Here is a 13,686-nt window from a genome sequence, read left to right as displayed (position 1 = left end):
CAGTTTTCAATGAATAAAATGTTATTATATGAGCACTATAAATAATAACTGTTAAACAGCTGCTCTGGTGGTATTAATCCTACTAGAGGATCAGCAGACAGACCTGTCACGAAATTATACATACTGAGAATTCCATTTATACTAGTGTTTTTAAAAGGGAACTAATAGTTCATGTTCAGTTTATGTTCCACATTCATATTTCCCACTTCACCGTACCATCCCTGTTCTCACCGGTCCCTTATCATCATCATTAGCCAGTGTACTTAAGTCCTCAGTTTCATCCTGGTCTTTGTCGTCTCATTGATGTTAATGTTGTCTACTCTGTACGTGTGTTCAGTTCAGCCAGTCATTTCAGTTCAGCCAGCCATCTTATGTTCAGCTCACCTGCTCGTCATAATAAGCACCAGCCTTCACCTATCTGTGAGTCCAGCGTTTGGGTCCTCCTTTCCTAGCATCCACACACAACACCCCTGACAGTTTTGGGTGACTTGTGGTTTTAAAAGATTCTCATTTGTTTTATACTGAGCCTTGGTGCAAGCTCTCAGTTCATTCACTATCTGAAACAAGCTGTTTTAACTCGCTCCCCCTTTAAATTAGATTTCTTTTCATTTGTTGTCCCTTAAGCAAGTTTAAACCGAAGCAAAATGGGACTTATGCAGCTATAGCCAGAGCTGTGTCCCCTTGGTTTCCCTGAGGTAACCACTTACACTGTAATGAGTAATCTTGTGGCCCAGACTGACCACGTACCTACACCAAGCGGAAAATGTGAAGATTTCACTCGATTGCAAAAGTACTTTTTGCCTTTGGAAGCAGCAAGTTACTAGTGCTTTACTAAAATGTCTAAGGAAAGAACAAGATAAGATGTTCTGAACTGCTTTGTCATCCTCTAAGATGCTGTTTTGCACCAAAATACAAAACAATGTGTAACCTTCATTTCAGATAATGTGTGACTCACAGTTTAAAAACACTGGCATCTCTTGTGATCTGTACTCATTTTTGCATCTCATGTACTTGAGCTGTGCTGTGAGTTCATCTGCCAGTGCTGAGTTAAACTTACAGAAAAACAGTAGCTAACTGTGTGCCTTATTAAGCAAATATTTAGAGCAGGTTAAACCCTTAGCTTTTGGCTCACATGTCAGGCATTTCAGCATCATCGTATTGTCGGTTTTGCCCTCAGACTTACTGGGATCACTCTCTCCAAACAAACACTGAAGTTCTTCTTCTCATTAAATTTCAGTTTCTTGAGGGCCACTCGTGTCTCTCCTATGAATTCATTGTGTCCAAACTTGTCCTCATCACTCACCGAAAGCCTGCAAACAACAAACGATGCACTCCATGAAAGCCTTTATTTTGATATAAGTAGCAAATCAGTGTTAAAGTATGTAAAAGTCGTTCATACCGGAGGGTTTTGCGTGACATTTCTTCATCTGTGATGCCATGGTAGACCAGGGTTTCATTCCAAACAGGATTCAAGGTGTTTTTAAGTGTCTTGGTACGAAGCTTATTAGACTAAAGATAAGAAATTCAGATTAATTTCTCAAGTAATAAAAGAAACTGAGGAATAACTGAGAACCAATGCCCATCAGAACATCAAACACTTAGCTCCAAGCAAACTGATTATTCTATTTCACTCAAAATGACACAGTACTCCTATCAGTGATGTACCAGCCAACCTAAATCTAAGGCTATGAGCATTAGTCAATTTGTTATTGCAATATTATATAATATAAGAGCATTTCAAATCAAATAAATTCACCAATACACCATCTTCTCAAACAGGATTGTCATTAGGAGCTTTCTAACACTGTATTTACATTTATTGGGTCACATTGCGTACATCCCATCCTCCAATTTCATGCTAATGTCAATCTCTGTTAAATTAATACAGTTGGTGAAACAGTTAATCAATCCTCTGCTGAATTTATAAATTTTCTTAATTATAAAGAAATGAACAGTCTTAACATTTCCATGGTAGCTTAATTTTAATGGAGAGAAAAATCCAGAAAAAATTCACACATTTTTTCTGTTTGCACATATTTACAAAACTCTCTGAATCTTTACGGTTTTTCAACTGCTCCTCAGCAATTTGAAGCTATGATCTCGCCATAGATTTTTTAAATAATTGAAGTCTGGCGACTGGTGTGGTCACTCCATGATCTTAATGTGCTTCTTCTTTAGCAACTCCTTTGTTGTGATATGCTTTGTGTCATTGTTATGCTAGAAGATCCATCCATGTGTTTTGGCTGAGGGAAGGAGGTTGTCGTCCAAAATTTTATGGTACCCAATGGACAGGTAATCCGTGTGTCTTGTGGGTGCTGCAATATTTCAATTACAATCTAGTGTCTTACCAATGGTGTTCTTGGTGACTGTGGTGTCAAATGTCTTCAGATCATTAACAAGGTCCTCCCATGTAGCTTTGGGCTGATTCAGCACCTTTGTCATTATCATTCTCACCAGGCAAGCTCTTGCATTGAGCTTGAAGGTGACCGATGGTCATTTTATAGTCTTCCATTTCCAAATAATTGCATCTGCAGTTGTCACCTTTTCACCAAGCTTCTTGCTGATGGTCTTGTGACCCACTGTAGCCTTAGCGCAGGTCTACAGTCTTCTCACTGATTTCCTGTGACAGCTCTTTGTTCTTGCCCAAGGTAGTGGGGAGGTTGGAATGGAAGAAACTGATTTTGTGGACACGCATGCTTTATATACATAACAAATTGAGATCAGGAATATCTAAAAAATGATTAACTGATTGACTGTAATCTGAGAGCCACACAGGTACACAGCAAATCTGTGGGAGCCAGAATTATTGGGGTGGGGTGGGGGGTTGAATTCTGCAAAACGTACAAATTCAGCAGGGAATCAAATAATTACTTCCTACCCTGTATATAGGCAACATTTTCCTGGCAATTCTGCCATATTTATTTGTACATAAAGATTAGCTAGTTGTTTTTAAAATCTTACTTCTTAAATGAGTAAAATAAATAAGTAAGCATGTAAATACCTTACTGGCTCCAGGTAACAGGTGCAGCTTAACATATGGGTCTGCAAGTCCATTTGAGTCCATTGCTTTTAAACCCTGAAAAAAACAAGAAACACAATGCTTGGATTCATTCGAGATGAAAATATTATTATTATATTATTATTTTTGTTTGTTTTTATTGTTAACGTCTCTCTTATATCCCATTTTACCTTGTTCTGTCTTGTGTATACACTGTATTTAAATATGGATGTAAGTTCTAGGTTTGAAAATGTAGCCTGCCAGAAGTGTTTTAAACCTCCCAGTCACCAAAAAGAAGGCTTTGTGAAAACAGCCTTCAGCTCCTTTGTCTCAGTAAACATTTTTCTATAGATTTTATGGCCTTAATCAATAGTTTCAAATAACTTCAAATCTTCTTGAATACAACATCATGTTTAGTTTCTAAATTATGGCCCCCATTAGTGTCTACAGTGATGACAAAGCATTGCATGCTCTATGTGACCCACTTTGAGATTGACAAATCTCAAAGTAGACTCAGTCTCTGTGCTTGTGACATCGGGTTTCAAAATGCTCAGATGGCGATGGTGAAAACATTAAGCTCCTTATTTCTTCTTGTCTATTCTCATTTCTTCTTGACATGGCATGTCTTGACATGTTTTCCTGTGTTGTATTGTGTCCTTTTGTCTTCTCCTTTCAAGTACTCGTTTACCTCGTCCCACTTTATCATTTTTATGTTGTTGCTTTTCCAGCCATCACCTTAAATGTTTTGTTTTGTCTTATCTTCCATATGGTCTGTTTTTATGAGATGAGATGAGATGAGATAGCCTTTATTTGTCAGTTGCAGGTCTTTTGCCCACAACCGAGATGACAGACCTTGCCGACCGTACATACAATACACAAACATCACATTGGGGAGATGTCAGGCTAGGTAGCGAGGAAAAAAACATCGAAATGTGTAACACAAAATACAGGAATGCACAGATATCAACACACCATAGCACAATAAACACAGACAAGCAACATGGGAAAGTGTTCCAGTGTGTACATCTGATCTGGGACCGCTGCAATCTTCGACTGCGCCTCCAGCTGACCCGATGTCCACATCAGAGGGGAGGTAAGCGTTGGAGGTGGCGTTGGATCCGGGGTAGGGAGGGTGATGCGTCAGTGAGTGCTTATCAGTATCAGTATATGTATGTGTGTGCGTGTCCATAGTTCAGCTGAGACAGTGTCCTTCGCCCCGCCAGGCTAAGTAAACAGTCTTCCAGCCAACCCAGGTGGCCTTGCATGGAATGGGAAGGAACAGACTCAACGCAGTCGTTATCAGGGAGTTTTTGTTCGGCTCCAGCCTTGAGCCCACAGCTGGCGCCGAAGGGGTAGCCGGATTATGATGGTAATTTTTCTTTTGTAACAACTCATGAGAATTTCAAAGCTGTTCTTTAACACTCCAACACTGGTCTCTCAATCTCCCGTTGGAGAACCGCGAGCTTCCCCATGATGGTATCAAACTTGCGTTCCGTGGTGTTGTCATTCTTTTGCTCAGAGAGCCGATTCTGAGAACTCACGACTGCAGTCAGCTGTTCCACGATGTAATCCAACTTTCTCTCAAAGGTGTTATTCTGAGCAGGCCTCTCCTTGATGGAACCCAATATACGCTCAGAGGTGTTATTCTGAGTATTCAGAGTATTCAATCCCAGCGGGCAGACTTGGGGGGATTTGAACAGCCGGTTCCGCTTTCTTAATTCTCCGATAAGCCAGGGCCAAGCCAGCTCCGATCAGCAAGAACCCTGTTATCATATTTCCGAATAGGTAGATATCTTCAGCGTCCTCGATCGACAGTCCCGCCAGGCACACGACCCTCCATTTCTGCCACCCGTCCATCGTGTATCTGGCAGGGAAAGTCCCTCCAGGGCACTCGGGCTCTCCCGAGCCCAGACTTCTCGTTGAGAAAAGGGTGTCAATAGCATTCAGAGACCAGTTGATCAAATCCATAATTCTCTTTAGGTTTTAGAAACAGACTGTGAGAGAGTGTTCCAGGGAAAGTAATACAAAAAACACGAGACTAGACAAGGACATAAGAACTAAGCAGGGAAGATAAGGGAGAGGAGAGGAGAAAAAGTGCGTCCGCCTCCTCCGAGAGCCAAAACACAGATTTTATCTTGTCTAATCTGTCTGTATAATATTATTATTACTATATCATTTCCAATCTTCATTAATAATGGATTGCATTTATATAGCTCTTTTCGAGACCCTCAAAGTGCTTTACAATTCCACTATTCATTCACTCTCACGTTCACACACTGGTGGAGGCAAGCTACAGTTGTAGCCACAGCTGCCCTGGGGCAGACTGACAGAAGCGAGGCTGCCATATCACGCCATTGGCCCCTCTGGGCATCACCAGTAGGCGGTAGGTGAAGTGTCTTGTCCAAGGACACAACGACCAAGACAGACAGAGCTGGGGATCAAACCGGCAACCTTCCGGTTACAAGATGAGCTTCCCAACCCCCTGAACCACGTCGCCCGAATTACTTATCTCGTCCTATTTTAATTGATCTTTTATTTTGTGTTGTTATCTCATTTCTATTCATACATGCGTATGAGCGTTCACCTTAGCTTTAACAATACAGCAGTGTAGTGCATGGTTCTCCTGTTCATAGAGTAGACTGAACTCCAGAGATCCCAGAGTGGCTGTAAGAAACACACACACATACACGTTGCAAAAAATAAAAGTAATAATACATTTGTCTTCAACAAATAAAGGTTTTAAATTATGAGGAATAATCTTACTGGCATCATCTGAGTCATAGTCATTGTTGTCTTCCTCTGTTCGATCTGGTGGGGGTCTGGGAGGAGCAGGGTTGTTGGCAGGTGGGTTAACAGGTGGACCAACTCTGGAGACAGGCTTATGAGATGAAACAGAGCCAGAGATAACAGGTGGTCTTTTTTCCTCCACAGCTGGAGGGGGCAATGTTTCTTGTCTTTCCGCGTGGTGGTTCTCCATACCTGCAGCAGGTATTTGAGATTTTATAAAACATAATCAGCAGTTAACACAATCTGAAGTGTCTTTTTATGTATCAGTGTTCATTTGGAAAATTTAGAAATTAGCCTTGTAGTGCTGGGCTTATTCTTAGAAGGATCAATGTGACTTTACCTGAGTTAGGGGTTGTGTGCTCTGTGTTTGCCTGAGGTGGTTTGGAGGCTGACACATGTCTCGCTGTCTTCATTACAGCGGCTGGATGGGAATGACCCTCATTACAACTGTCAGCTGTTGTTTTTGCTGTCTGCTCCCATTGTTCTGATCCAAAAGACTTGTGCTGCTGTGACTCTGCAATGCACTCTGGGAGTCAAAGTAAGATTATCATCACTGTTAGAATAACAACGACATGTTTCACTTCAATAGATGCATTACTGAATGGACTGCCAGGTCCCCCTGGGACCACTAATATTTCATGGTGGAAAGTTACAACTCAAAAAGACAGAAAATAACCACAAAGAGATCAACCCCCCCCCCCCCCAAAAAAAAAAAAAATAGTAAAGTGGTCACAAAGACCTTAAGTACCTCTACCTTTGACACATTGCACCATACTGCTTCAGCTCCTCATGTGGGTGGTGGGTGCAGGACCAACCAGAGCCAAGCTGGGCCCTGTGGGTTAGGGCCTAGTCACCAGCACTCTCCCCCAGGTCTGACTCCAGGGGACTCCCAGTAACCCTGATCCAAGCAAACTGCCATTGCCATGCCATTGATATCTTCTGAATTGTACTTAGTTTGGCCCTCACCTCAGGTGAGCAATCAGGTTGCTTTGGGAAACCCAACCAGAGACAAATTGCTCTGGTATCATTAGGGATCAACCTCTACCACAATAAGGTGGCAATTTTTCCAGTTTTTATTTTTTGTCTGACAACACCTTCAAAAACAAGGAGATGCATCCCAAGATGTTTATACGCTAATTCAGCTTTTAAATAAAAATAAAATAAAAGAAGCATATCTCTGGCATAAGATCAAAAGACAACTCGTATTTAGCTCTTATAGTCTTTATCAGTTCTTAAGAGGCATATCTGAAAACCCATGCACAAATGTGAGAAACATTCACTTCCAAAAAAATACCGTATCCCTGATGTGATCCACTGTAGCCTGCTGGAGTAGAGCAGTTTTCTGTGCTCGACTGTCCAGGTCTGGACAGAGGAAGGGGGGCAGGCAGACCCAGTTGCTCTCTTCCTTTAAAGAACCAAGCTCCTGAACGCTTCTGTACCTGCAGTAACACAAAAATTTGCATCACTGGAATATTTTGCAAGAATGGAAACGGCTCACACGATTCAAACATGTGTTACAGGGACAGTGCTTTGGCAGATATTGTATAGACATACTGTGTTTTTAAGCATAGCTGAAGTCAGTTTCTAGTGGCCAAAAAATACTCCAATTTATTTATTTAATTTGAATTCTTTTATTTGATGCAAAAACATGACCTCTTTGTATCTGCAGTATTACTGAGTACTTATTCTGTATGAATGATAGGAATGAGCATTTGTTTAAAGAGTTTGGGCTCCCCAGGGCAGCGACCTCAGCAAACACAACATCGTCGTAAAAACAGTATTGTGTAACAGTATTATCGTGACAAAAGACTAATGGCAGACTAATGTGGCATAATATGGTTGGTGAATCTGTTCTTCATCATTCCTTTTCCTTCACCTCTATCTGTTCATTGCAGATCTGGCACAGCCACACAGGGCATGTCCTGCTGTTGCTTGAAATTCCACACTTGGTACACATATGCTGCAGGAAAGGAAAAATAGACATTAAGACATACTCGTGCACAGAGTTGCGGTGTCACACAGATTTAGTCCTGAACAGCAGGTGCGCATAAAACATATATTTGTACAATTCAGGTAACATTAGTTAGATAATGAATGCAGCAAGAAAAAGAATGTGATGTATAAGACCCTGAAATGCACCATTTATGTCCAGATTTGTTTGCACATGGCCCGGCAGTTTTAAGAGCTGTAGAACAATATAGAAAACACCGTAAACAGCCAATGTGTCAGCTGTAAGAGAACATAGGAAAAATGTACAGAAAGTATTAAAATGATATCCCCTGTGATATCTGATTCTATTTGACATTATTGGATCATGTGAACTGATGCATCAGTTTGTAAGCTTTCCAACCGAGTCGTGTCACAGTGCTGGGATTTTTGATTTTTACTTAATGTTTATTTGATTAATTGTGCTTTTACATTTCTGCTCTAGGCACAGCTGTTTTACAGGATGGGCCATTTATATGGATACACCGTAATAACATGGGAATGGTTGGTGATATTAAAGTCCTGTTTGTGGCACATTAGTATATGTGAGGGGGCAAACTCCTCAAGATGGGTGGTGACCATGGTGGCCATTTAGAAGTCGGCCATCTTGGATACAATTTTTGTTTTTTCAATAGGAAGAGGACCATGTGACACATCAAACTTATTGGTAATGTCACAAGAAAAACAATGGTGTGCTTGGTTTCAACGTAACTTTATTCTTTCATGAGTTATTTACAAGTTTCTCACCACTTATAAAATGTGTTCAATGCTGCCCATTGTGTTGGATTGTCAATGCAACCCTCTTCTCCCACTCTTCACACACTGATAGATACACCGCAGAAGAAATGCCAGCACAGGCATCCAGTATCCGTAGTTTCAGGTGCTGCACATCTCGTATCTTCACACCATAGACAATTGCCTTCAGATGACCCCAAAGATAAAAGTCTAAGGGGGTCAGATCGGGAGACCTTGGGGGCCATTCAACTGGCCCACGATGACCAATCCACTTTCCAGGAAACTGTTCATCTAGGAATGCTCGGACCTGGCACCCATAATGTGGTGGTGCACCATCTTGCTGGAAAAACTCAGAGAACATGCCAGCTTCAGTGCATAAAGAGGGAAACACATCATCATGTAGCAATTTCAAATATCCAGTGGCCTTGAGGTTACCATTGACGAAGAATGGACCCACTATCGTTGTACCCCATATACCACACCAAACCATCACTTTTGTTGTTCCAACAGTCTTGGAGGGATCCATCCAATGTGGGTTAGTGTCAGACCAATAGCGGTGGTTTTGTTTGTTAACTTCACCATTCACATAAAAGTTTGCCTCATCACTGAACAAAATCTTCTGCGTGAACTGAGGGTCCTGTTCCAATTTTTGTTTTGCCCATTCTGAAAATTCTGTGCGCTGATCTGGGTCATCCTTGTTGAGATGGTGCAGTAGCTGGAGTTTGTAAGGGTGCCATTTGTGAGTAGCTAATATCCGCCAAAGGGATGTTCGACTAATGCCACTATCTAGTGACATGCGGCGAGTGCTACGCTGTGGGCTCTTGCTGAATGAAGCTAGGACAGCCACTGATGTTTCTTCATTAGTGACAGTTTTCTTGCGTCCACATTTTCGCAAATCCAACACTGAACCAGTTTCACAAAACTTAGCAAGCAGTTTGCTAACTGTAGCATGGGAGATGGGTGGTCTCGTAGGGTGTCTTGCATTGAAATCTGCTGCAATGACCCGGTTACTGCGTTCACCAGATATCAACACAATTTCGATCCGCTCCTCACGTGTTAACCTCTTCGACATGTCAATGGCTGTGAACACAGAGAAACTTGTAAATAACTCATGAAAGAATAAAGTTATGTTGAAACCAAGCACACCATTGTTTTTCTTGTGACATTACCAATAAGTTTGATGTGTCACATGGCCCTCTTCCTATTGAAAAAACAAAAGTTGTATCCAAGATGGCCGACTTCTAAAAGGCCACCATGGTCACCACCCATCTTGAGGAGTTTGCCCCCTCACATATACTAATGTGCCACAAACAGGACTTTAATATCACCAACCATTCCCATTTTATCCATATAAATGGCCCACCCTGTACTTTGGTAAATGCTTTTCCTTATGTGTATTTTGTTGTTTTCCTTTCTGTCTTTGTCCAATCCCCTCCTGTGAGTCCATAATTGTTTCCACCTATATCTCATTTTCCACTCAGCCTTGAGTATGAAGACATGAGTTTCCCTCTATACTTGCACTCCCAGGTTTCCATCTCTGCCTTTTTCAGTTTAAGGACTTTGTATCCTGTCAGTATTTTGCAGCACATTTTGCTCACATCCTTTGTGAGTTTGTTAAATTAATTTTGTGCTGCATTTGGGTCCTCTTTTGAACTCTTAGGCCCAATGTCCACTGTCACAAATTTACAGACATTGAGTCATGTTTCCGTTAAAACCCGGGAGGATTCAGGACTGTCCCACTGTCAAATCATCAAGTGCATGAGGGCTCCCTGCAGTGTTGGCAATATGGGTGGGGCTTGGGGGACCGGGCTGTCCAAAAAGGTCGCTCTGCACCCTCAGCTAAATTCTACTGACACACTTTTACAGACATAAGTAAAATTTGTTCATATATTTTGGTAAAGAAAGAGTTGAATGAGCAGATCAATAGTGAGTCATTTCAGTAACAACCAAGCTTAGGTCAGAGATGCAGTATTAGAAGCTTAGTGCAGCTGCAGCGACAGTAAACTAGTAAAAAGAAGTCACTGACCCCATCAGGGCGAGGCAGCTTTTATGTTTTTCGGTGTGATTTCTAGCGTGACCTCACTTAAAAATGTGCGCAAGTGCATTGAGGACCTGTCCTAGTGTAATGACTTCATCATTCCAGTGGTGCACTTTGACAAATTTCTCTGCACTTTTGTATTTCTGCCAACATTTCTATATGGGGGCACCACATGCCTGTTTATTCTTTATCCTTCAATTTGTTTTGCCTCTTTTGCCCATAAAGGTGGTCCAACGTTTAGTTTGCAGTACTGTTTTAAGTAAAAATGTAACTGGTTTCCTATTGTTTATAAATGTAAGCAAACATGACATATGAGTGCAGACTCAGATGTACAAGTAGCATGTACACCTCTGTCTGTTTATTTCTTATATCAGCGGTCTCCAACCTTTTTTGTGCCACGGACCGGTTTATGCCCGACAATATTTTCACGGACCGGCCTTTAAGGTGTCGCGGATAAATACAACAAAATAAAACCAGTACCGGTACCGAAAAAAAAAGAAGATTTATTCATAACACATGTGAAAAGACCCAGGAAAAAAAGTTAACGATAAAAACGATAACAAAATAACGCTGAAAACCGATAAAAACCCTGAAAACCATAAATTTCACACCTGAGCCTCAACTCTCGCGGCCCGGTACCAAACGACTCACGGACCGGTACCGGTCCGAGGCCCGGGGGTTGGAGACCGCTGTCTTATATGACAAAGTAAAGTGACAGAAAAGCCAGCAAACCAACATGCCCCTCGACTTTGCCAAAGGAAATTACCGACAATGCATTGCACTAAATATGAGGTTTGAAATGCACATAGGAGGGGCAACCAACCTGAAAGTTGCAAGAAAACAGAAATGTATCTGACACTACAAGTATGTAGCAGATAATGAAGTGATTTAGCTTGCCAAATAATTTCAACTCTAAATATGATCCATGATACTAACTTATTGCCAATGTCAAACAGTGTTGTTTAACTGTCAGTTAAATCATTTTAAACCATAAAGCAAATATGTGTAACACTGCTATCTACAATAGCTTGAATTGTGGCTTTTAGCCAGTTAGCTGTAACTTAGCTGTGGTGCCTAATGTGTGTTTTTGGGAATGACTTTTTCATCATCTCTAAGTCAACTTCATTATACTCAAATATAAAGTACAAACTGGTCTCCCGTTGTTACACAAGAAACATGACATACACTACATAAGTGCAAGGTGGCTGTGCTAGCTACTTTTGTGTGTGAACTGCACGCAAATAGGAACAACACCTAAAGGCCATGGGATATCTTGTACTGTACTGATTAATCACAAAAAAGCACCAATGGTTTCCCATATATATATCACAATATATATCATAAGAAAATTAGTATAGAACACAGGAAACAAGAATTCTGTTTAGGGGGTCCTGAATAAGCTTTATTTTTGTTTTTCATCTTTTGTGACGTGGCAGATGTCCAAATGGTTGGTTATCACTCATTTAATTAATGTTTAATATCAGATTGTATTTTAGTATACATGTTCAATTATATAATTGACAAGAACTTAATATTAAACCCTAATTGTTTTCTTTACATTTGTTTCAAACTGGTGTCGCCCTTTTGTGGCTTTATGGGTCATAGTGACTTACAGTAATCACCACCTGAACTCTTCAACAACTTAAATGAATCAAGAAATTGCACTGGTTACTAAAAATGTCACATAAATCTCTGGAATACCGTTAGGTAGAAGGATGAAGTAGAGCAGAATGTTAAAGAAAAGGTAACGAACCTGAAAGTTGTGCTTAAGTATAGTATTTGAGTAAACGTTACTTTCCAAGCAGTGGTAAAGAAAATTCCAGTCCAGGCACAGTCCCTTCAACCCCTATGAACAAAAAAAGTAACAAAATCCACCTACTTTTTTGCACTGCACACAGAGGACAGCTGTGACCCCCTGTGGTCCAAACGACGCACCACACAGCAGACAGTGCATCTCTCCATCACCACACGCTGTCTTCTTGATATTATCCAGACGACTGGAAAGACGCCTGAGAGCACATGCAAATTATTATCAGCACAGGGACACAAACTTGGCACAAGTTTGACACCAAAAAGTTGTTCATCTCAGTGAGCATCTGTGCATGGTTGGTGATGTGATTCAGTACAACAGAGACAACGGTTTTCCATCTCACTCAATCCTCTCTTGCTCGATGGCCTCCATCATAGCTGCCCGAGCTAGCACACTGTTGATGATCTCCTTCTCCTCATCTGTGAGCTCCTCCCCTGGGGTGCCGCCAGGCATGTTCATCGTCCACCTAATTCTGCTGAACCCAAAGCACGCACACACAAACACACAGAACAGACACAGAGTACAAGTGACAAGCAAAGTGAAAATAAGACTCAGACAAATGGCCAAAACATCCAAAAAGTGCCTAAGTAAGGAGTGCTAGACACTAACATCAAAGCACACCTGGAAACATGTTGGACTTGAAATAATACTGAGCAGCTGCAGTTGTTTTCATACACAATAACACAAATGATGTCTAATTTTTATTGTGCATCTTGTGACCAAAACCCACACAAAATAAGCCTTTTAATTAAGAGTGATCTGTGATCTGAAATCCGTTAAAGTCTAAATGGTTCACAGATTCAGTGACAAGCCAGTGGGGGTCAGTCACTTTTCTTGCAGGTCATACTCTAAGTTTGCTTCACATGACCTGGTCATTTTTTAAACTAAAGCTACAGAGAAAAGGCCAACAGAATATGCTTAATAAATGTAGTTAATTAATTAATCAGTTAGAACATTTTGGGACTGTTCTATCATCACATTTAATCCTACAAGATAGGATTGAATATTTTTTTGTTTTATTCCTTATTTATTTTTTCAACTGGGCCATGAGCTGCCAAAAAAGATCATTTCCCCCACTGAGGGTAAATAAACTGGTAATCTAAGAGGTTCAGCAGACATACAGGGGCATTTCCAGGATTTCTTGTTAAAGTTGTAGCTCAGTGAAGACCAAGAACAAAAAAGGGGGGATGCCCATATAAGATTATGTGACACAGCACCAGTGTTAACAATAACACATTACAAAATAACACATTATACCCATTACTGTCATTACAGTAATGTGTTACAAAGTAACGTTACATTACATTTCTACAGTACTACAGTAATTTTTGT

The 13,686-nt window shown here is 40.9% G+C and overlaps 1 protein-coding gene across 4 annotated transcripts in view; it reads right to left on the bottom strand.

Moving 5' to 3' along the window:
• Positions 1–13,686, bottom strand: part of rph3aa (rabphilin 3A homolog (mouse), a) — a 43,940-nt gene that overhangs the window by 5,325 nt on the left and 24,929 nt on the right. For 2 of the 4 annotated variants that reach the window (XM_084935939.1, XM_084935941.1), the window contains exons 2-11: positions 12,698–12,829; positions 12,424–12,553; positions 7,662–7,745; positions 7,080–7,224; positions 6,126–6,311; positions 5,762–5,977; positions 5,583–5,662; positions 3,002–3,076; positions 1,400–1,509; positions 1,184–1,310 (exon numbers count right to left, since the gene is read on the bottom strand). In XM_084935939.1, the coding sequence (XP_084792065.1) occupies positions 1,184–1,310; positions 1,400–1,509; positions 3,002–3,076; positions 5,583–5,662; positions 5,762–5,977; positions 6,126–6,311; positions 7,080–7,224; positions 7,662–7,745; positions 12,424–12,553; positions 12,698–12,829 (1,285 nt within the window). The remainder of the gene's footprint in view (positions 1–1,183; positions 1,311–1,399; positions 1,510–3,001; positions 3,077–5,582; positions 5,663–5,761; positions 5,978–6,125; positions 6,312–7,079; positions 7,225–7,661; positions 7,746–12,423; positions 12,554–12,697; positions 12,830–13,686) is intronic. The other 2 variants (XM_084935940.1, XM_084935942.1) reach the window with 1 other exon arrangement.

Source organism: Perissodus microlepis, chromosome 7, assembly GCF_051167445.1.
Source record: "Perissodus microlepis isolate ML-2025 ecotype Zambia chromosome 7, ASM5116744v1, whole genome shotgun sequence".
Classification (NCBI taxonomy): Eukaryota; Metazoa; Chordata; class Actinopteri; order Cichliformes; family Cichlidae; genus Perissodus; species Perissodus microlepis.
The sequence above is the reverse complement of the archived record's forward strand: the minus strand, read 5'-3'. Positions and strand labels throughout refer to the sequence as shown.